Source organism: Stenella coeruleoalba (assembly GCF_951394435.1).
Source record: "Stenella coeruleoalba genome assembly, chromosome: 3".
NCBI lineage: Eukaryota > Metazoa > Chordata > Mammalia > Artiodactyla > Delphinidae > Stenella > Stenella coeruleoalba.
In genome coordinates, this window is record NC_137148.1 from 38,117,965 (window position 1) to 38,142,910 (window position 24,946).

General features: G+C 39.3%; 1 protein-coding gene across 1 annotated transcript in view; it reads right to left on the reverse strand.

The window, feature by feature from the left end:
- The window catches only part of EMB (embigin), a 47,132-nt gene extending 26,532 nt beyond the window's left edge, over window positions 1-20,600 (reverse strand). The window contains exons 1-2 of the mRNA XM_079916601.1: window positions 20,281-20,600; window positions 9,436-9,525 (exon numbers count right to left, since the gene is read on the reverse strand). Of these exons, the coding sequence (XP_079772727.1) occupies window positions 9,436-9,525; window positions 20,281-20,389 (199 nt within the window). The 5' untranslated portion in view covers window positions 20,390-20,600. The remainder of the gene's footprint in view (window positions 1-9,435; window positions 9,526-20,280) is intronic.
- Window positions 20,601-24,946: the final 4,346 nt, after the last annotated feature.

Sequence of the window (24,946 nt, forward strand, 5' to 3'; positions counted from 1 at the left end):
ATGCTTTAATCCTGTTAAACTATGTTTGTCAGTTTAATTTTCAGACCCAGTTAGGGACCCTAAGAGGGTCAAGGAAAACTTTTTCCTCCCCTACACCTTCATTACCTTTCACCAGGATGAGAAAAATGACTTCCTAACTTCTCTTGGCTACAGTTTCTCCTCCTCTACATGTTTTTTTTAACAACACCAAAGTTGTCCTTCTAAAGTAAAACTCAGATTATTATTCTACTCTGATTAGGTACCTTTCATTTGCCAAAAAAAGTATACTTTTTTTGGGTTTTTAATTAGTGGTACTAACGCGAGACCTACCCTCTTATCTGTAGGCACGATGTTGTACAGTAGATCTCTAGAACTTATTCACCTTGCTTAACTGAAACTTAGACATTTGACTAATACCTCCCCATTTCCCACCCCTCCTCAACCCCTGGCAACCACCACTCTATTCTTTGCTTCTGTGAATTTGACTGTTTTAGATACATCATGTCACAATAGCCAAGATGTGGAAACAACCCAAACGTCAATGGATGAATGGACAAAAACAGTGTGGTATATACAAACAATGGAACATCCCTCATCCTTTAAAAAGGAGGAACTTCATTTGGCAATATGCCACAACATGGATGAACCCCAAGGACACCAGGCCCAATGAAATAAGGCAGCCAGAGAAGGACGAACACTGCACGATTCCATGCATATGGAGGGGTCTGCATTTTTGCAGTCTCTGCTCATAGTAGTTACAGCCTTTTTTTGGTACTGCATGGCTCCTTTGAAGACTGAACTGGTTTGGTTTATCTTCCTGCTTTGTGTATGAAAGGAAAGCTTAGCTTATAAAGAAAGACGAGGCCTCAGGAGGTCAAAATGCCTAGGACATGTGGTAGGTGGACCATCACTCAACTCTACAAAAGACTCTTTCACATCTGGCAAAACTCTGCTTTAGGAATAAAATCTTTGTAGACGTCTGTGAGTCTCCTCCCTAGGTCTGAGCTGCGCTGATTCCTGCTGGATGCTGCTCAACCCAAGTCTAACTCGTGCAGGGTTCCCCTGCTCAGAACGAGGAGGCCCAGGCCTCGCTCCAGTGCATGGAGCTGTAAGAGGTTCCGGCAGTCAGAGCACCCAGAAAAGGCTGTTTGACTCTTGCATTATTTCTTTGGCACCTCGTGAGGCTGATGACAAACTTTCCTGGGGAGAACTGGCAGGGAGATGTAGCTGCATTATCACCCCTAGCAGGAAACAGTATAGAGATATTAACATTCCAGAAGGTGATTCCAGGGCACTGTGCTCTGCTTGGTGATGTGGTTCACTGGAGCCTCCTAAGTTAGAATATGAATTATTACCCCATTTCACAAGAGAGCAGCCCAATGTCAGGGGCTCTGTGCCTGAGGTTACTTACAGGGCAAAACAAAGTATATTTCTATTGAACATCTCAGTTTCCCCATTTATAAAATGGGACAATACATATTTCATAAGATAGTAGAAAGGATTAAATGAACTATCATAAGAAAAGTATTAGTAATATAGTAATTGCTGAATAATTACACACTTCCTCCCTATCACCATTTATCTCATTTGGGTAGTATAACAAAAGTTATCATGTATGTTGCTAAAAGTTATACATTGATTATATCATTTAATCTTCACAGAAGTTCTACAGGGTAAGTACCATTATTCTCATCACTATTTCATAGATGAGAAAATTGAGGCAAAGAGAGGTCGACTATCTTGCCCAAAACCATGCATCAAGATAATAACAGCAGAGAATCTCAAATTTAGGTGTGACTGAGTCCAGATTCTCACAACCAACTCTCAAAGATATGAAATGCTCATGACAGTGAAATTTACTTCTTCATCACTTTCAAACTACTGAACCAAGGTTTTAAATGAAAGAAAACATTAAAAGAAGATGAAACAAATTTATAATTTAGCAATGTGATGATAGATGATGTGATCAACTTTTTTTAATTTAAAAAAATTTTTCTCTTCCAGTTTGAGATATAATTGGCATACAGCACTATATAAGTTTAAGGCGTACAGAATAATGTTGTGATTTACATACCTTATGAAATGATTACCACAGTAAGTTTACGGACCATCCATCACTTCATAGAGATATAAAATAAATGAAAAAGAAAAAATATTTTTTCCTTGATCAACATATTTTAAACATTCATACTTTCAACTAAGTGCTTCTATTAAAACCGCAACGTAACCTTTCTTCTTGCCAAGCCATCCTCCAAGCCCTAATTGTTATCTCACTGTTTTTTATACTTTGCTGATGCTTCTGCAGCCTGATTTCCTTCCTGTCAGGAAATCACAAGCATCAAAAATACGTAGAAAGTTTTATCCCTAATACTAAAATATTTTTTGGTTAGCCAGAAAACTAATGTGTCCATTTAACTCAATGGACAATGTTTCAACTTCCCCAAAACTCCACAACTGCAATGCATTTCTGCTGTTTTAGAATGTTATAAAAACATCCGTGACATCGACATTTCCAAGACCATACCCATTTGCTCGGTTTCTGAACTACACTTTTAAAAAGAATGTTCTTTAAATCATACAGTAATTTACCTCTGTCTAAATACTCTCTTAAAAATTTAAGGGTAAGCTGGGACAAAGAGAGTGGCATGGACATATATGCACTACCAAATGTAAAATAGATAGCTAGTGGGAAGCAGCCGCATAGCACAGGGAGATCAGCTTGGTGCTTTGTGACCACCTAGAGGGGTGGGATAGGGAGGGTGGGAGGGAGGGAGATGCAAGAGGGAAGAGATATGGGGATATATGTATATGTATAACTGATTCACTTTGTCATAAAGCAGAAACTAACACATAATTGTAAAGCAGTTATACTCAAATAAAGATGTTAAAAAAAGAGTATATGGACCTTTCTTAACATCAAAAACACAAACAGGGGCTTCCCTGGTGGCGCAGTGGTTGAGAATCTGCCTGCTAATGCAGGGGACACGGGTTGGAGCCCTGGTCTGGGAGGATCCCACATGCCGCGGAGCAACTAGGCCCGTGAGCCACAAGTACTGAGCCTGCGCGTCTGTAGCCTGTGCTCCGCAACAAGAGAGGCCGCGATAGTGAGAGCCCTGCGCACCGTGATGAAGAGTGGCCCCCCGCTTGCCACAACTAGAGAAAGCCCTCGCACAGAAACGAAGACGCAGCACAGCAAAAATAAATTAATTAATTAATAAACTCCTACCCCCAACATCTTCTAAAAAAACACAAGCAACCTGATTAAAAAATGGGCAGAGGACCTGAACAGACATTCTTCCAGAGAGACATACAGATGGCCAACAAGCATGTGAAAAGATGCTCAACATCACTAATCGTCAGGGAAATGCAAATCAAAAGCACAATGAGATAGCACCTCACACCTGTCAGAATGGCTATTGGGCAAAAAGACAACAAATAGCAAGTACCGGTGAGGATGTGGAGAAAAGGGAACCCTTGTGCACTGTTGGTGGGAATGTGAATTGGTGCAGCCCTTACAGAAAACACTATGGAAGTTTCTCAAAAAATTATATATAGAATTACCATACAATCCAGCAACTCCACTCCTGGGTATCTATCCGAAGGAAACAAAAACACTAATTCAAAAAGATATATGTACCTCTATGTCCACTGCAGCATTATTTACAATTGCCAAGATATGGAAGTAACCTAAGTGCCCATTAATAGATGAATGGATAAAGAAGATGTGGTGTACACACACACACACACACACACACACACACACACACAATGGAATATTACTCAGCCATAAAAAAAGAATGAAATCTTGCCATTTGCAACAACATGAATGACCTAGAGGGTATTATGCAAACTGAAATAAGTCAGACAGAGAAAGATAATTACTGTATGATTTCACCTATATGTGGAATCTAAAAAACAAATGAACAAACATAACCAAACAGAAACAGAGTCACAGATACAGAGAACAAACAGGTGGCTGCCAGAGGGGAGGTGGGTATAGGGTTGAGAGAAATAGGTGAGGGAGATTAGGAGGTATAAACTTCTAGTTACAAAATGAATAAGTCACAAATGTGAAATGTACAGTGTTGGGAATATAGCCAATAATAATGTAACATATTTGGTGACAGATGGTATAGACTTAGCTATACTTATAGTGGTGATCATTTTGAAATATATAGCAATATCTAATCACTAAAATGTGCTCCAGGAACTAACATAGTGTTGTGGAATCAATTATACTTCAAAAACAAACTCATAGAAAAAGAGATCAGATCTGTGGTTACCAGAGGCAGGGGTGAGGGGAAGGGAAACTGGATGGTGGCCAAAAGGTACAAACTTCCAGTTACAAGATAAATAAGTACTAGGGATATAATGTACAATTTGACAAATATGATTAACACCTGCTGTGTGTTATGTTAATACTGTACTGAACACTGGAAATATGCTAAGACAGTAGATTTCAAGTGCATTCTACACATACAAAAAATGATAACTGTGAGATGGTATGTTAATTAGTTTGCTTGACTGTAGTAATATATATATCCATATAGTCATGTTGTACATCTTAATTATATACAGTCTTTATTAAAAATTATATATATATATGGAAAAATTTAACGATAATAGATAACCTAAGTCAAATGAGATCTAAATCATCACAGGTGATAATAGAGTATCATAAAAATACTAATTCTCCCCCAAATTAATCTATAGATTCAGTGAAAAATCAGTCAAAATCCAAAAAGTATTTTTTATGGAACTTGATTAGAAACAAAAAACCCACGTGAAAGAGTAAAAGTCCAGGAAATAGGAAAAGTTATCTTTTAAAAAAAGAACAGGGGCTTCCCTGGTGGCGCAGTGGTTGAGAGTCTGCCTGCCGATGCAGGGGACACGGGTTCGTGCCCCGGTCCGGGAAGATCCCACATGCCGCGGAGCGGCTGGGCCTGTGAGCCATGGCCGCTGGGCCTGTGTGTCCGGCGCCTGTGCTCCACAATGGGAGAGGCCACAACAGTGAGAGGCCTGCGTACCGCAAAAAAAAAAGAACAAAAGTATAATGTTTCAAAAATTAATATTAATTTGTTAGTGCTGCTAGAAAACACCTAGAAAATTAATGGAATAAATAAGCAGAATTTTTCAGAAGCAAGTTGGAAACTATTAGTGGATCAGGAAATAAATTTGGTAGTTACCACCAGATTTGTTTTTTAACGGGTTGTAAGAAAAGAGAAATTATCAAGTGTAACACATCTGTTAGGTGTGGGTGTTGCTTGACGTGTGGGTGCATGCATGGTAGTGCATCAGTTTACAAGGTAAGTTGTTCCTTACTTTGTGTAGCACTATAAAAAGTTTGAAAAACATTGAAACAGTAGAGAGACAGAATAGCATATGGGAATTTGGAATATGATTAGTGTGCTATTTCACAGCAGTAGGAAAAAGAACTGTTCAGTAAAGGGTGTTGGGACATTAGCTATCTATATAAAATAGTAATAAAGTTAGTGCTCTATCGCACACAATACGTAAAACCATATTTTAAATGGTTTAAAAACTGAAGGTTAAAAACTCCTATTAAGAACTCCTATGAAAATATTAGGAGAAATGTGTAAATGAAATTTCTACACAATAAAAAACACCATGTAAAATTTTAAAGACAAGAAAGAACATTTGCAACTTTTATAAAAAGTACAGATTAGTACTCAAAATGTATAGCTGTCTCATTTACATACATTGAAGAATTTATAAGCCCAATAGGAAAATGAATAAAGGGTATTTAACAGATAAACATACACAGATATAAGTATGCCTAACTCCAGGATGCAAATTAAAACAATAATTTGTTTTATTAACAGTTTTTCACACTCAGAAAAGCAAAGAGTTTAATACTATCAAGGTTGGTCAGGATCTAGAGAAAATTATACTCAAATATGCAGATGGGGGAAGGGGTAAATTGTCAGGCTACTTCGGAGGGCAGTTTGCAAGTATGTATTAAAATTAAAATGTGCATAGTTTCTAACTCAGCAATTCTACTTGTGGCAATTATTCTAGAGGAACACACACAACCATGCCCAGAAAGAGATATGTAGAAGTGTTCACTGCTCATGGTTTACAATAGAAAAAAATTTAAACAAACTCAGATCTAGTGGGTAGAGGCCAAGGATGCTGCTAAACAACCTACAGTGCCCTGAACATGCTCCCCCCAACTCCAGCAACAAAAAGTTATCCAACCCAAACTGTCACTATTTATGCTAATGAGAAACCCTAGTGTAAAACAAAAGTTGCTAACAGCCACTACCAATTGTGTTACTATGGGCGATCCCTCTTCTACCTTCTCTTTCACTCTCTGTGTATATTAGGATTCACATTTTTTTTCCTCTGTACATCTACAGTCTACATAAGATTTGATAACTGGTGGTCTGCTTCTGAGAAACATCCTAAACATGTGCACCTCATTAGAGTCATTCTGGGATCTTCCCTGCAACAAAGTGTCTGAGCAGCCAAATGTAAGGGACTCTCGCTTCTTTTCTTTTTTCAATCTGATTGACCAGGCACTTGAACCAGGAATCTGAATGGTCCTAATACAACTTCTTGTCTAGCTGGTCTGAGCAACATGGCTGCCTTTCCTGACCTTGACTAATCTTCCCAAATTTTACTCCATGCCTTGATATATGTATCTGTAGCTCCAATGCCTGCTTTGTCTATCTCCCTGTCTCACGAGGTCCTTGCCAGGCCAGCTGCTCACACCTCAAAATGATAAATAAAATGTGCCCGTGGGGAGAGCCTATGCCAACATTACCAGGGTAGTCAAGAAAGCTGCCAGCTGATGCTTTGGTTTTAACCTCGTGGGTTAAACTATAACACACTAATGGAGGCACCAAACACTATAATATGCACAGAGAAAGAAAAAAATAAAACAATAAAGAAATACTCTCATTGCTGTAATACAATGACTTCTGAATATTGACATTGGGAAACCTAGCACAGTCATGTTAAAATAGTCCATTATTAAAAGAACAATTTTTGAAACACAGTGACATCAGACAACTGGAAAAAAAACACTTCATGCTTAGTGAAGTCAATTATACTTTTACAAAGATATCCATTATCTCAGCAAATGCAATTTCCAAGACAAACCTATTTAGCAAAGGGCAATCAAAATACCTTTGTTTTCATTGTTTTTGAAACTTCTTTCTTTCCATAGTCTCATAGCAAATCTAAGTTTCCTTAAAATAGGTATAATTGTATTAATAACACTGCTGAAAGAAATGAGTAACTGGGCATTAAGAAAGGCTGCAAAGTATGAGGGTTAATAGCGTGGCACCTGCAAATTGCAAATAGTAATAGTACCCATTGCTTAGGGTTCTTATGAGGTTTAAACTAAGTTATATGTAGAAATACATACATGGTACATAGTCGATACCATATGTCTGTTAAGTAAATGATTAGCAGTATTTTAAAAACATAAAACAGGTAAACAATTAGGCTTTCATGAACCAAAGGTCATGTTTTTCACTCTCCAAGGCACAGGACCTGTTTCCCAGTCTCAAGCATCTTTGAGGAAATGTGCTGTGAACTGGGCCAAAAGTTGTCATGCTGGTCCAGAATCTGCAACTAATGTACTACATTTGCATCTCTGTAAAAAAAAATTTTTATCCCAACAGAGAGATCAACTTCTAAAATGGCCAGAGGGGAAGAGAAAATAAGTAACAACACAGAAATGTTAAGCACAATTCAAATAAACAATGATATGACAAAATATGAAAACATTCTATTTATGAAGTAAATTAAAAATCCTGATGGTAACAATAAGAAGAAAGCCTATGGTTCCTAATAAGCATAAGTATGTCTTCAGATTTAAATTCTATATTTCAATAAAGGCAGTTCCTAAGACCAAACTTCTTGATGGGAAGGCAAACAGAACAACAAGGGTCACAGTTCAGAGATCCTGTGTTTCGAAATTAATGTCAAATCTTTTCTTTTGTCAAATAAAAACAAACCTAGACTTAAATAAGGAGAGACTTTATTCCAGAAGTCTATTGCAATAGGGAAAAATGCTCCAAGCTTTGGATCTACAAGTATCTCACTGTCAAATAGAAAAAGACTTTTATAGGGAGGGGTAAGCAGGCTAGCAGGAACTTTTGAGAAGAAATGAGGCAACTGTTGGCTAGAAGCAGACAGCACGATTGGGCTGTGGTCATGCATTTACTGCTTGCTCAGACTTGAGGCATGCCAAGTTCAGGGGTCTGGGAGGAAGAGAAAAGCCTGACTAAAGTTTGATCAGGCCAAAGCTGAAGGTGAGTGATGGACAATTGTGAACACATGCTCTCATGAATACTGTAGGAATACTGGTACCAGAATAAAAGAGTGGTTAGGAGTGAAACCCTCCAAACGGGTTAAGTAAATAACCAACCTGACATCAACTAAAAAGTCCAATTTTTGCTCTCCCTTTGGGCACCTGACCCTTTTTTTCCCAGGCTCCAGCTACACAGGATAAGTGAGGGGTGTGCTGCTGCCAGGCCAATCAAAGGATTTGCAAACTTATGTTTTCACATAAATCTCTCTTAAAGAAACATTCCATCCTAACAAAGGAAACCAACGACTAGAACGCGCAAAAAGTAAAAGAAGAAGTAGCAACACAGGAGTGTTGTAATTACTTTTTACAAGTAGGAATAAGCTCCAAATACTAGGATGGGGACATCTGGGAACAAACAGTGGTTGCACAAAGTCATAAAAATGTTCTCCTACCAGAAAACTCACTGCAAATATTCCACTGGTATCAGATTGGGGGGAGGGGCACACCTTTAATTCATATTAAACAGAAATAGAGAAACCGTTCTTAAACTAGAGGACAGTTAAAGCCTGGACATATAATTGGATGAAACTTATTAGTGACTTAAAAAATAGGATTAAAATTCTAATTATACTTTTGATATTGTTGCTAAAACAGATAACTACTCTTGCTCATTTAAAGAACTCTGAGATTACTTTTAAAATATTGGAATCCAAAACTGTGAAAAGAGAAAGCAGACTTGAGTTTTATGTCAGGATTCTTCGCTTGATTTTCCATAGCAGTCATAGATAACATCTTTAATTTTTTGCCTAAAGGCCTTCCAGCAGATACATGAATTCTCCTCTCAGTGAACAGTGGTTTGAACAGATGTACCAGCAAGGTGTGATGAAAACCGAAGAGCATCTGCACATCAAAATGAGCCCTCCTCTCGTCCCAGGTGCCCTCCTTCTAGAGAGCATTTAACCCCCATGCCTGGAAAGGCTGCCTCCTCCCTCACACAGGGCACGTCAGCCTGGTCGCACGGGACCCCATCACACCGTGTTATGACTGTATAAGGTACTGGTGTGTCTCTCCCGCCAGTCTGGCAGGCTTTAGTACTTCATAATTCATAAAGTAGCTTAATTAAAAATGAAAAATTATCTGGCATTATATTATTTGAAACACAATACACTTACCAGTCAGTGATATGTTATGACTCTCCAAGGAAAGGTTAGAGTATTTTGCCATCATTTCTTCCCGGACAGGTAGGCTTGTGAAAGATGCAGCTGTAAGAATAAGAACATGTGATTACATATTATTATCAAGGTTAAGTGACTGTCTAAAAGCTAGTTCACAGCAGCTAAAATGGTATATTGTATACTATTAATGAAAAATAATGTTTTCAGGAAGCTCTGATTCACTAGGTCTTACACGCTCCACAGACATTCAGAAACACACTGAGCTATTAAATGTAACAAAATTTCCAATTTTTCTATGTTCTTTTCTTACTGAAAAATCCCTATTGATTACATCAAATGGCTTTAAAAAAAAACCTCTCCTTATCCTAAAAGTATTCATAGTTTCTTTATAAAACATAAATGAAGATATGGAGAAATTAGATAAGAGTGCCAGGGAAAAAAAGGACATAGAAAGGCAGAGAGAAGATGAGAGCACAAAAAGGGACAGAGAGACCAAAATAAAGGGCATAAAAAAGGAATAAGAGAGAGTGCACTGGGCGCTAGAGGACAGAGAACATAAATGGATGGACAGGGAGAGTCTGTGCTGCTCTGTTTTCCAGCTATGGTGACGGTCCACTGTGTCCTCTACCAAACCAACTTTCCATTTTTCTGTCACTTATGTCTTCTTTCAAAAACATTCATCGAAGAAACAAGGTTTCCATTTCCACCTGTCCCACTCTCCTCAAAGATTCTTTTTTTTTTTTTTTTTTAACACTAGCTACTGTTTTTTTGACTTGAGGACACAGACCTTACCTCCCACGAAAACTACCCCAACTTTACCAAACAAGTCAGAGGAGAAAGGCTCATTATTGTAAACTTGGCTGCATTCTTAAGACCCTTCATTCACTTTAAATTAAACCTGGGCCTTTTTTACACCACATTTTTAATACTGTGCTCAGAAAGTTATTCCTAGTGCAAGATTAGACTTCTAGTTCTTTTCTTATATGTATGAAAAATGTTACTAAAGCAAGTGATCATTTTTGTTGCTTCAGCTTACACACAGCTTTTCAATATTGCCTAATAAAAAAACCTACCTCGCAGAACCTAGGTCTCCAATTAGCCATATTCCAGAGATTTTATCACTTCTAATACAGTCTTGGAAGGTGGGATGCACTTTCCCATAAAATAGTCCTTTAACAAATAACATACCTAAATCATACCACCCTCTGACACTGATTATTTAGGAAAATATGCCCTGAGTTTCTCACTAGGCTGCCAGGAATACAAAACTTCTCCTCCACCCACACCTAATATTCATTCATTCCTATTCTCTCTCTCTGTCACTCTCTCTCAAGCACACACACACATTGCCAAAAAGTCACCTATCAGTATGAAAATTCTTTTTTTCTATTATTGGGCATAGCTCACTTACAGGTTGCAGGAAGCCAGGAGGGAGCAGCATCTGGGAACAGCAGATGGGAAAGAAAGAACTGTTCCACTCTATCATCTGTTCTGTGAAGCTTGCAAACATAAGCTTTGTTATCTTTGCTTCCTTTGCTAGGGAGACCTTTTTTCTTGGCCTAGCCTATTGCAGAGCAGAATGCCATCATGAAGATCTTCACCACACTTTTTATCCCCGAAACAAGCTCATAACCCTTTTGAGATGGTCTGACTATTATTATTATCATTATCATTATTCTTAGTCACAGTATCAGCAATAGTAAGGATGACGTAAGCTGAAAAAATGCTGTCATTCTGATTCTCATTTCACTTAAATACGTGAACACATACAGCATACATGCTTGATGCCAGTAAGGAACGTGAAGCTGAGTAAATTTGGTTCCTGCAGGGCTGCATGGATCATAATAATGTTGGTTTAGGCCCACAATTTGTGATTGAGAGTCATTAAAATGTCAGAGTAGCACCCATTTATAGTATTGACTGTAACTAGCCTATGTGGTGTATACAAGTTGGTATGTGAGCTACAGAGTATGAAGTGTGATTTACATCTTTGAAGGACTCTGGAGGTAGAATAGAGCTGGAGATAATGCCAAGGAGATGAGCTCTGAGGCTGGGGTTATCTTCCCATTTTGCATCAACGGGATGTGGATGGATGGGTCCCCCTAGGACCTACATTAGAACAAGGAGAGAAAAGGGGTCTAGGCTTGGCTTGGGCAAAATATAAGCTTATGAAAGTTGAAGGAATAGGAGGAAAAGGAAAAACCAAGCTTCAAGAGTAGGAAAATTTGGATAGTTCCAGAATATAGTAACTGTTGTGACCACTTCCAATTGCCAACTCATATATTAAAAATACAAACAGACATCTATAATCCAGCCACCACCTGTATCCTAACTTCCTATTGCCTTTAAAGCATTCATGATCAGGCTCCAGACTCCACTGAAGAAGCCCCAGGTGCAAAAGGGCATGTATAACTGTTGTGATTTTTGTCTTGGGAAAAGTTCCTCTAAGAGTCTTGAGTATAAGAGCAGGACAGTCTGCAAAAGGTGTTAGAATATTAAAGTGAGAAGTTCATTGTTTAGCCAAGATATTTTTTAATCAAAAAAGTGAGAATGTAAACCTTATTGCTTTCAGTAGGAGGACAGCTGGCAAGAGGCTGATGCAGCTGATGTTAGTGTCTAAAGGAAATTGGCAGGAGATTCAGGCAGATGTGGTTTGAATATTTCCCTGAAAGGATTAGGCTGAGTCACAAAAAGAAGTACAGAATGGAGAGTCAGGGATTTGTATCCTGGTCCAAGTTCTGCCAATGACTTGTTACTTGGGGTTTCATTTCATGGAGAAGGGAGGATCAGAAAAACTGGATAATATTGAGTGATGGTGCCAAGATCATAACACTCATTCCTTAAGTTATCATACTCACTGCTCTATTAATCATTGCTGGAAATTTTCCACTTAGCATTCTTTTACAGGTAGTTGCCAAAATGCCAGCATAAAAGAGTAGCTTTTAGTAGTTGTGACAGAGATTAAAAGATTTTTCTCCTTCTACTTGGGCGATGGGGCATGAGGGTGTTGCATCAAAGAACTGTGTAACGTTCTAATTTTCACCTATATTGTTTCATGGGAAATTGCAAAATGATCTCCACTTAGATATCTTTAACATATTACATTTTATAACAGACATTCCTAGAAGGGTTTATAATTTATGCTATTAACATTTTAAATGAAATAAACATGCTATAATTTCTATTTAATATTAAGGTAACATTTTCACTAGTTTAAATGGGGCCTTATTAAATTGAAGTAAATTGGGAAGAAAAAAAAGATAAACACTAAAAAACTGCATTGGGTTTTAAGATTTGCTTTTATTTAAGTCAGAAAATCAGTTCAACTATACCTCTGTTTAAGAATAAGCATTTTGGGGCTTCCCTGGTGGTGCAGTGGTTCAGAGTCTGCCTGCCAATGCAGGGGACACGGGTTCGAGCCCTGGTATGGGAGGATACCACATACCGCGGAGCAACTGGGCCCGTGCGCCATGGCCGCTCAGCCTGCGCGTCCGGAGCCTGTGCTCCGCAACAACAGAGGCTGCGACAGTGAGAGGCCTGCGCACCACGATGAAGAGTGGCCCCCGCTTGCCACAACTAGAGAAAGCCCTCGCACAGAAATGAAGACCCAACACAGCCATCAGTAAATAAATTAATTAATTTAAAAAAAAAAAAAAGCATTTTCTCTAACATACCCCCCACAAATCTCTTATATTTTAAAATCTTGGAAGGGTCTGGACATCATTTAAAGAAAGGTATAAGAAACAGCTATTAGGATAAATACCATTCCCTGCCTTTCTCTCTCTCATCCACATAATGTATTGATTGCTATCAACATGTATAATTAAAATTATTTTAATAAGTCTTAGTTTTAGCGTTCTGATAAATAGCAATATAAATGTGCAACCCAATGACAGAAACACAACCTAGGAATGGATAACATATATTATAAAACACAGGTTTCAAACTCAGAATATATTTCCCCGTGGAAGCGACACTATCATTATACATAACCATGAGATCCCACACCAAATTGTAAAAGCCATTTAAGCCATGATATAGCTGAACTATAGCACTAAAATATCTAATTACCAATACTACATTTAGAGTTCTACCGCTGGGCTCTAGGAATATAGGATCCCTATCCCCTGTCCCTAGCGGCAGTAGTAAAAGAAGAGAAGGGGAATACGGCTACCTGGATTCCTAGACACTATACCCCAGAGAGAGTTTGTCAAGAAAAGAAGAGGAAAGAAGTTTTGGCAAGAAAATAAATTCCTGATGGGAACATTTATAAGTCAGACTTTCTAAGTCAGGGACAGGCAACAGTCTAGATAGGGAACTCATATTTTTTTATATACATGGGAACTATTGGACAAGAAGGTCATTTTTAGATTAGTTTAAAAAAAATTAAAGAACAATTAAAAAGCCTAATGACAAAAGCAACGTGTACTTTTACACAGCCTTGTAAAACTATTTTTAAAACTTGGTCACACAGAAATGCAAATAAATTGACCTTTTCTTTAAAATATGATTTTTGCAATAAAATATATTTTGAAGGGCAGTGTGGAAACTAATGTTTCAAACTACCTCCACCTGGGTCATTAAGATATTTTAACGGTGAAACTTACGCCAAATAAAACTAGGATTTCTGCTCTTTCTAGAGACTGTGGGTTTTTTTAATGTTTCATGCACTAGGTTATTCTCTTATAGGACTTAGATTTTGTTAATGGTTCTCAAACTAGAGGTGATTCTCTTCTTCCCTGCACCCTGCCCAGGGGATATTTAACAATGTCTGGAGACACTCAGGTTATCACAACTTGGAGGTTACTACTTGTACCTGGTAGGTTATATTAGTTTCGCAGTGTTGCCATACCAAATTACCACAAATACGGTGACTTAAAACAACAGAAGTTTATTCGCTCAGAGTTCTAGAGGCTAGAAGCCTGAAATCAAGGTGCAGGGCCTTGCTCCCTCTAAAGGTGCCAAGTAAGAATTGTTCCTGCCTCTTCCTAGCTTCTGGTGGTTGCCAGCAATCCTTGGCATTCCCTGGCTCCATTTTTACACATCCATCTTCCCTCTGTGTGTCTGTGTCTCTAGATCCAAGTCTCCCTCTCACTTCGTTCATAAAGACACAGTCATTGGGTTAAGGGTCTATCCTAATGTAACATGACCTCATGTAACATGACCTCATTTTACCTTGATTACATCTGCAAAGACCCTACTCTCAAATAAGGTCACTTTCACAGATACCAAGGGTCAGGACTTGAACATCTTTTGGGGGGTGACACAACTCACCCACTACAAAGGTAGAGGCCAGTGAGGCTGCTAAGCATTCTACAGGACAGCCCCCCATAGAATTATCCAGCCCAAAATGTCAATAATGCCAAAGTTGAGAAATCCTGATTTCAAAACAGGTACATCTTCAACCCTCATTCCTCAAAGCGATGATTTTTAAAAATCTTCAAGTGGCCCTATAGCCCTGAGATCCTGTTTTACATGGTTTAGGTGCAGATATTTTAAAGCATGAACATTTGCAGCCCTACCTATTTTGAGGACCTTTTCCAAAGAGGCACCAAGTGCTGGATGGCGTTTTAAAATGCAAACTAGGAAACCAGTTACTGCTGTTAGCTAGCTCCAGGCTCTTGGCTACATCACAAAAGCACTCTGGGCTTCAAGATCAATCAGATGAGACATCTAAATTCTCTTTCAGGATCTCAGAACTATATAATTATAAGGCAATAGTAAAAAAGATTCTATCTTGAGAGTAGGGATACATTAGTAATAATATGACCACAGTAACATTAAAAATACCAGAAAAATATTATTTTCAATTAAAAGAGAAACACCATTTTTAAATATAACATCTATTAATTCTATACTAACAATATATTATTTGAGATATTTTGTTGTGCATGAATAGTGACTATGTTTTGTTAGGAGTAGAGAGTTTAATTTTAGTAAACCACTGTGAGGTTGTTTTCCTTCTATGTCAATGTGTGTGTCCTAAGTTGTTTATTTCCGAGGTTCACCTAATATTGTGAAATATGTGAGGCCAGCTATACATAAGTAACTTGAAAAGATTACAATCTGGGACAGACAGCCTCAACACTTACAATCTGTCTCTGTTTGAGGGCAAATACTCCTTTGGAAAATCGTACCTAATTACATAAACTGATGACTATTTCTCAGCTGTCCTTGTAGTTTGTCTATTAATTCAAGCTTTCTCAGAGTTGAAATTCTTTTTGCTTTTAAAGCAATCTCAAACTAACAGAAAAGTTTTCCGTACAGAGTAAAGAATGTTTCCCCTGAACCACTGGGGAACAAGTTGGTCACCTGATGACCCATTCAACCTCAGAAACATTACAACATTATTTCCTACAAAGGACATAGTCCACTTCACCCCAATACTGCTGTTAAAATCAGGAAATTAGCATTTATGCACTATCATCTCATCCCACATCTTATCTAAGTTTCAACAAAAGTCTTTATAATGTACTTTTTTAGTCAAAGGTTTCAGCTCAGGATCACATGAGCTGTCATGAGCCATGTCCCTCTATTCTCTTCACTCTAAACAGCTTTAGTCTCTCCTGACTTTTATGACCTTGATGCTTATGAAAGTTCCAGGATTGTTAAGTTGTAATACGATTACATTCAGAGTAGACATCTTTGGCAGGAAAATCACAGAGGAGATGTTGTGTTCTTCTCACTGCATCCTATCAGGTGACACACAATTTTATTTCTTTCTTTACTGATTTACACTCTGATCATTTGATTAAAGTGGTGTCTGCCAGGCTTCTCCACTTAGAAGTTATTCTTTCTCCCTTTTCATTAATGCCAATTTTGTGGGAAGTTACTTGGAACTATATAATATTTTGTGCCTAATCAAACTTTCAATTGACTCATGTAATTAATTAAGTTCAGTATGTACTCATGAATACTTATATAATTCAATGGACATTACTCAGTGCATATGGATACTAGTCCATTAGTAGTATTATTTACTTTCACGCTCCATTTGTCCATTCGTACCCACTTCACTTTGGCTTCTGTATCCTTTTGACATCACCCATTATTCTTTGAACACTTCACTGCTTTCTGGCATAAGATGTTCCAGGCTTATCCTATCCTTTCCCCCCTCCAGTCCTGATATCAGCCATTTCTATAAAAAGTCCAAGTTATTATTAGTGAAAAAAAAATGTATTTAGAGTCAAGATTTGGGTGCTAAGTATGTCCATCACTGCTCCATCGCAGTGGGCAGACCTAAGAATATATGTGTACATATTCATAGACACACACACAACATATATATAATGGGTATAATATACATACATATATACAGTTGGCCCTTGAACAATGAGGGTTTGAACTTCAAGGGTCCACTTATACGCATATTTTTTTCAAGAGTAAATACTACGTTACTGCATGGTCCATGGTTGGTTCAATCCTTAGATGCACTGATACAGAAGGCTGACTATAAATTATACATAGATTAACCTTTGTGTTCAGGGATCACCTGTCAATATATATGACACATATATGCATTATACATATATTTACACATACACGTTTATATTTATGCATCTATTTATATAGATATATATAGACATAAGACATGGATAGAGATAGATATTTAAAGTCATGAATTCACGCTAATGCTGCCAATTGCAGTCCAACACCACAAGGTTCATTTTAGTCTTCCCCGTTTATTTCCTTCTTCTCTAGAGAAAAACCTAGATTCTATTATCCTCACCAGCTTTACTTATCTGATCAATCCCCCCATATATAACTAATCTCCTGTTGGCCCCAAAGAGATGTCTTCCTCACCCACTTAGGCTCCAGCATCCTGCACTGTCTGCTCCTGCATGCTTTACCTCCATCCTGTGATCAGGGTCAGACCTGCATGCCATAGCTGCGTAGAAGCCCTTGTCACTGCTCAGCGCTGAGGCCTCTCGCCAGACCACCCTTCTGTAGGAACGCCCACCTCATGTGCTTCGGCTCTAACACTCTACACGGGGCTGCCCTCCTACCTGGATGCCATCCTGACTGGGCTCAGCTTCTAATTCTCTGATCTGAAACAGTTTGGGTCCCTTCAACAGGGGAGACGCTTCCGCATTTCCCCACCTAATGACTACAGGACTCATTCCCAGAAGGAAGGGAAGGAGATGGGGATGAGAGGTGGGGATAAAAGACCAGGACGAGGAAGAGCCAGTTGAACTAATTCTTAACAAAAGTGTATATAATGTAATTTCAAATGTGATGGTAATTTAGGGTCAAAATTTTGATGCCCCAGATATAACCCTATTAAAGACAGGCTTATATCCCATCCGTTCCTTTAAAGTTTAAATGCCATGACAGGTAAAAACTGCTAAAGTTTTCTGCTTAGATATAGACTAACAATGTAAGGCATATGTAGGTACTCGAATATTTGTTCCAACAAATATTTACTACCGGGCAGTTGCTCTGTGTGTCTCTAGAAAGGAAGGGGGCATTGATCAAGGAAGCATGTAAGCAACATCCTTTAGAAGTTAAAAATGATCATTTCAAATGACTCCCCTGCAAACATTTTTCAAAAGATAAGCATGACCCTTTCCTTCAATTTGTTCCCCCATAAGAGTAATAATAATGATTTTTAAATATTCCCATTTATGTAATATTTCTCCTTCATAAAGATATTCTACATTTCTTATTTAATTAAAACAGCCTAAAAGAGTTAAGGTGAGTCCTTGTGCCAACTTTATTCCAGGACTCAAACTGAGTCAGCAAGCCCTGCAACCCAAATCTAGCATTTGTATCCACACACTCTGCTGTCAGTGATTCCAAACTTTCATAAACATACCCACTCATCTCAGAGAGACAACTGAGTTTAAGAACACAGTATTTGGAATCGGACTGAACATGCTAAATTTCCTGCTCTACTGCTTAATCATTTGTACTTAGGCAACTATTTAGCCTCTCTAAATTCCAATTTCCTCATCTGAAAGTCAGGGATAATAAAAACTAACCCATAGAGCTATAAACTATATGGTGCAATGCCTGGCACACAGTTGTTACATAGTAAATATGATACATTTATGATAAAAAATGATAAACATTTTTATTTTTAAAATTTGGCCCCAAATCTTAGGTTTATAGAACACCTACTTCCAAGTAGTTAAAAGCACCTAGGTAAAAAATAGTAAACTTCACAATGGTCTTTAGCGAGGAGGAAATTGAACCTCACCGACATCGATACAGTATCTATAAAGTGAGATGAGGCTGCCTCACAAGTTTTAATCCTGCCTTGAAATGAAATGTTAAGTAACTTCATGCCTTTTATATGTCACATTCTTCCATAATTTTAGCTTAAGTGGAGCTTAAAGGACAGGACTTGTGCTACGTACACACACAGACATCGGCCGTACATATATACATCATTCTGTTTATTTAAAACTTTATTTGTTAATTTATCCCACCTTCATTTGTTTCCTACTTTTCTCTTTGGAAGTCTGCTCTAAGTGTCAATTTAAACCTGACTCCCTGATACCAATGGAATACCTATCCAACAGTGCACTCTCTAGGCCATATCATTTCAAAGCAGTGGTTTTCAACTTGCTTAGGCTCATATGATTAAAATCACATGGGAGCTTTTAAAACTCCTCACGTGTAGGCTGAATCCCAGGCCAACTGAATCAATTTTTGAGGGCAGGATCCACTTATCAGCATTTTTAATGCTCGCTGGTAATTCCAACATACAGCCAACTCGAGAACCAAAGTTCTAGGACACACCTAGAATGCGTTGGTCCTCAGAAGTGTAGTACCCTCAGGTGAATGATAGGTGAATCAGGGATAGCCCAGGGTGTAGAAAACATCCTTGACCATTCCTTATAAGTGGTGTGAATGAAAAAGAGAAAGGTGGCTGCAAAGCGGGGTGAGGAAATTTAGAAACTGAGGCAACCCAAAATGTTTTGTCCAAGTTGTTAACAGCTAGGCCTGTTAAAGGACATTTATTTAAAAATGAGTAATCTTATTATTTGATTATCTTTCCATCTTCAAAGTATGTTACAAAAAATCTACATGCTATAAGCTCATAAAAAATGAATTCCTATTAAAGGTTTGAAACCTTGTGTAGAATAATATCCTGATTTTAGTTACTGATGGGCAATATTTGCAAACTTGGAGGTGGTCTGTTATCCTAATCAGCCGCTAATACTTTGAAATTTATAACACAGGAACTTGCATTAGAAAGTACGTTAGATAGAATACTTTCACCATAAAAAGTAATTATAAACAGGTGAAGCTAAAATGGCAAATCTGGTGTTCGTTTCCCTGATGCTTTGCACCAAAATCCCTCTTTCAGTGTCTTAATAATACAACCACAAATACAAAGAAAAACCCATGGTCTTTGTTTTCAAAGACCAAGGTAGAAAAGAAGATACACACATTATTATCCTTAAGTCGTGGGGCTTTGTTTTGTTGTTGTTGTGTTATTTCAGGTCAGCTCTAAAAAACATCATCAAAGCCAACCCACCTGCCAGGAAGGGAGGAGGGGATATTTAAGCCTCACTATCGATTTAAGTGAAGGGCCTTGGGAAATGTGGCTTTCAGAAATCCTGCCAGTTTAGCAGAGGCCAAGTCGCTGCCTTGTTCCTGCCCGTACCCTCACGCCCTTTTCCTAGGAACACCCAGACACTGCCCTACTACCCACGACCCCGTCTCGTAGGGCGCTGTTCGTTCCAGCGGAGGAGCCCGAACCGCACCGGCCTCTCGGCTAGTTTAGATAACCCTAGCGTGGCAGACGGGCGGAGGCGGACGCCGTTCCCCACCCGCGGTAGCCAGCATCCCCGCGCGCTCTCCGCCCCCTCGTTGGCCCAGAAACCATCACACCTGGGGTACGGCCGTCCTCCGAGCTCCGGCGCACCGGCGCGAGGAGGCACAGGAGGAGCAGCGGCAGGGGCGGCGCCCGGGGCCCCCGCAGACTGGGGAGGGAGCGCATGGCGCCAGCAGGTCCGCCGCGGTCCTCGCGCACCCACCGCCGTCGGTCCCCGGAGTCGCAGCGCACACTCGCCGGCGGCCCGGCACCCGCTGCCAGGCCCGGGGGCAGGACACTCGAGAAAAGGCGGAGTGGGAGGGGCCGGCCGCCCTGCCCTCCTCCCCTGAGACACTCTGACCGCGCCAGCAGCACACCCAGAGCTGCGCCCGGCCCTCCATCAATTATGCAGCCAGCGGCCGGCTGCAGGAGCGCCCGGATGTGCGGTGGCCACCCCCGCGCCGCATCCTCCGCCGCCGCCTCTCCGCCCCAGCAGGTCAGGGAGGGAGATAGGTGAAGACGCTGGCAGGTGGCGCCTAGCCCATCTCCTGGGAGAGAGGTCGAAACTCCTAATATTTATATATCTATAGATATATCTGCAGACTATCCTTTGCAGTTCATCTGAAGCAAGGTTCACTTATTTACTTTAGTGGGACAGAGGGTGGGAACGCGTTTCAGCTCCCCCGGCCATTCTGGGTTAAGAAGGCTTATGTGTGCGCTGGTGAAAGGCGCTATCCAGCTGCCCGGCATCCTGGACTAATGTCTTTGCTCTGCCTACCAATCGCACACAGCCTCCTCTCCGGTCTCTGAAGGCTTAACCGGTTCGCTCTAGATTACGGTTTCAGAGTCTCAAGAGTCCCGCAGTCTGTTTTCCTTTTTCTTTTGTTTGCTTAACCTAGCAGTTTCCGAGAAGCCACTTAGAGCTCAAGAAACAAAACTACGGAAAGTAGGTAACTGTGTAAAATGCACAAGCCTGTAGACCTTTGGCAAACTCCAACACCGTTTAAGATGTTATCCCTTACTGTAGCTTGGGATTTTTCAGTGCTCCCGACCAAATAAAATAAAACAGCTAAAAGCTACTGCTTTATCGGAGAGGGTAGGAGGAATCTAATTACCACATAAAGGAGTAGTAAGATGTGATAATTCTCCAGGCTGTTATAACACATTAAAAGATATATTTTAAAAGTATTTCTCATGAGTTTGTTCCCTCTGCCTTTGTCTTTGCAATGTCAGGTTTGATAGTCATAAATTCAAAATATATCAGTGTCAAAAAAAGGATTGAAAGAAAATGTTAGATACGAATTTTGAAAATTGAAGTAAAGACAAGAGCTATGCTCACCTCATACAGGAATGATTTTTAATTGGTGTGTATTTTTAAAATATTCCTGTTTCCAGTTTAATGTTACATAGGCAAAACTTTGAGGGAAAATGTAGATTATTTAAATTTGTATCGAGAGAACATGAATAATACAGTTCGTTAAGCAATATTAAATTTCCACCAAGTGCCAGGCAATGTGTTCATTTCTTGATTGCAAGGAGTGCCCGCATGTGCGCGTGGGCGCGCGCACACACACACACACACACACACACACACCCCTAGAGAGCTATTTATCTATGAACTACAAATCTAAGGAAAGCCTCGTCTCAGTCAGAAAATTATGGCTATAATGATTAAACCTTTCTGAACAAAGCCTTATGAGAGACCCTGAAGGACTACATTTTACATCATGACCCTCTTAAGACCTGGAGCGGACTTGCTAAACCCAAACTGCCTGATCACTTGTCGCTAAGTCACACCCCTGTCTTCCTGCCCTGCATCCTGTCTCAAGACTAACTACAAGCATTTCCCTATGTCTTTGGAGAGTTTTAACAGTTAAGCACTTCTCGAAACAAACTGGACTCTGACTGACCTTCCCCAATTACTCCAATAAAATCCTTAAGCTCAAATTCACCTTTCTTCAAATAAGCTGACCTCATTTAAGGAAAAATTATCTTCCCAGTCAGATCAACGTGTTTATGAACAGAAAAAAGTGACTTGCCAGGTTGAGGCAAGTTTCCACTTCTCTTTTGCTGTTAGAGCAAAATAAATTGAGGAAGAAATATAATTCTTGTTTTGCTAAGCATTTTGAAAGTTTTCCCCGTTAGTACTGGTTTATATTTATATATTTAATATTTTTTAGCCTTATCCCCAGTCCATTTTTTTCAAATGATCCGTATCCTTTAAAATCAATTTATATACTACCTTCCATGTACAGCTTTTTCTGACCTTTCTGGTCCAGATTGACCTTTCCCTCCATGGTGAATTAAATATGGCAACATCTGCTTTGACACTGTCCTCATCATGAGGTATGTTGAAGAAGAAAGAGGGTCCTGTATTTCCTCCCCTTGAGCTGGGTGACTCCTGTTGACATATTGAATATCGCTGAAGTAACACTGTGTTACTTCCGGATCCAGACCACAAGAGTGTCCATTTCCTTCCTTCTTGTCTTACAAGACAGCTGCCAGGAAAGAAGTAGGACTACCTTGAGATCACCGTGCTGTGAGAAGCCCAAACTACATGGGGGGCCTAGAAGGATGAGGTGCCATGTAGAAAGAGGGGCTGAGGGGCAGTAAGGTGTTCTAGTTTTGTGAGGGACCCTTCTTGGAGCTTCAGACAAGGCCTGCTGAGTGCCATGTGATGCTCCTTGAAGCAGAAGAATTGTCCAGCTGAGCCCTGCCTGTACTCCTGACCCACACAATTGTGAGATGTAAGAACACTATTGTTTTAAGACACTAAAGTTAAGGGTAGCTTGTGTCACCACAATAAATTATCCAACCACTCTCCTCTGAATCTCCCTAGGATTAATTTGACAATTAACAATTTACAGCCTTGTGACTTGACCTTCATGGTTGGTTTCAACCCCCATTTAAATATTTTATTGGTATTCAACTTATGTGATTATATCTTCTTTTCCGACTACATTACAACTCTTTTCAGTATAGGCAAACCATCTCTTTTCTTCTTCTGTTTTTCCTAAAACTCTGTTTTCCCTTTTTCTATAGTAAAATAATGCTATAAAATCTTTCTTTTTTTTTTTTCCTTAAGCTATTGTTGAGTGAAAAGTGTATGACATGATCCTGGGAAACTCTGAAAATGAGAATGGGAATATGGAATGGGTTAGTTCCTACTGAAAATAATATTTAATTTTAAATTTTTTTTAGAAAAAAGCATTATATCAGACAGTAATATGTAAAGTACTAAAAATAAAGGTGGGAATTTGCTACTGCCCATTAGTAGAATACAAATCCAAGTCATGAGATAATGGTAGGCAGAATTCTTCAGTGGCCCCTCCAAGATTCTTGACACCTGGTCACATGGGGTGATCCTGGAATGTGGGCAGGTTTGTGAATATGTTGGGGTAGTCACTATTTTGATTAGGGTCATTTGATAAGACTCTATTTCAGCAGGCTGGAGGGAGACATTCCTAGTGAGGCAGATACCCTCATGCTTGTGTGGAAAAAGCAAACAGCCACATGGTGAACTAACTGCCCATGGAGAGGGGCATCCTCCAGGAGCTGAGCATGGCAGTCCTGCAACCCCAGGGAACTGAATTCTGCCAACAACCAGTGAGCTTGGAAGAAGCCCCAAGCCTCAGATGACATCACAGCCCCAGTCAACACTTTGCAGCCTGGTGAGACCCTGAGCAGAGGATGCAATTAACTGTGCCTGTCTCTTCTGACCCATGGAAATTATGAGATCATAAATTTGTGTTAAATCACTAAGTTGTTGGTAATAAACTAATACAGGGCATCCCATCAGATGTGATTCTAGTTACATTGTAAAAAAATGATCCTATACTTGAACAAGGTCAGGAATGGATATGGAAGGAAAAAGAAACCACATTAGTTGTCTCTAGATATTAAGAATTAGATGAAAAAGTTCCAGAGCTACTCAGAAGTTTATACCATTTCTAAATTGGGACCTATGACCATCTGACAGTCATTTGCTCTCCTTCTCTGGAAGGAAGAAAAAGAATATATAGATACATTGATATATAGGTGTGTATATATATATATGCACATACATGTGTGTATATATACATGGGTATTACATGTATAGACATGCATGTATATATATATATACTGTATACACATATGTATATATATTTAATAATTGCTAAATTATTTATGCAATGTATGGAGATCCTTTGATCTCAGGGATGGAAGTCCTCTAGTACATGCTAGGAGATAAATCATAATTGGTCTAAAACCATGAGTAAAATCTCATTCCCCTTAGCAATGGTGTGTCTAAGGGGAGCATAGCTGATGAAATACAAGAGCAAGTCTGCTGTGAATGGCTTCCCTCATCAAAGAGAGAAAAGCTTTAAGTAGAGAAGGCTTTTTGTCCCATCCCTTTGCCTCTTTCTTCCTGCCTTGAATATAACCATGATACCAGTATCAGCGGTGGCAACTTTGCAATGATGTGGTGACCAGGCAACTTTTCCAAGAATAGCAGAGAAGAAAGAAGAAAGAAACCTGGGTCCTTGGTACATCTCTGAGTTACTGTACCAGCCCTGAGATGCCTCCCTCCAGACCTGTATCAAATAATAACTACTGGTTACAGCACTTTTTTTGGTTCATAGCAGTTGAATGCATTCCTATCTGTTCGAGTACTTCCTTAGTTTAAATTAAAAGCCTTGCACTTCGCCTTGGAACTCCCATTCTGTCTCCACACAGGATTCTCCTTCCACCTCCTAGCTTTAG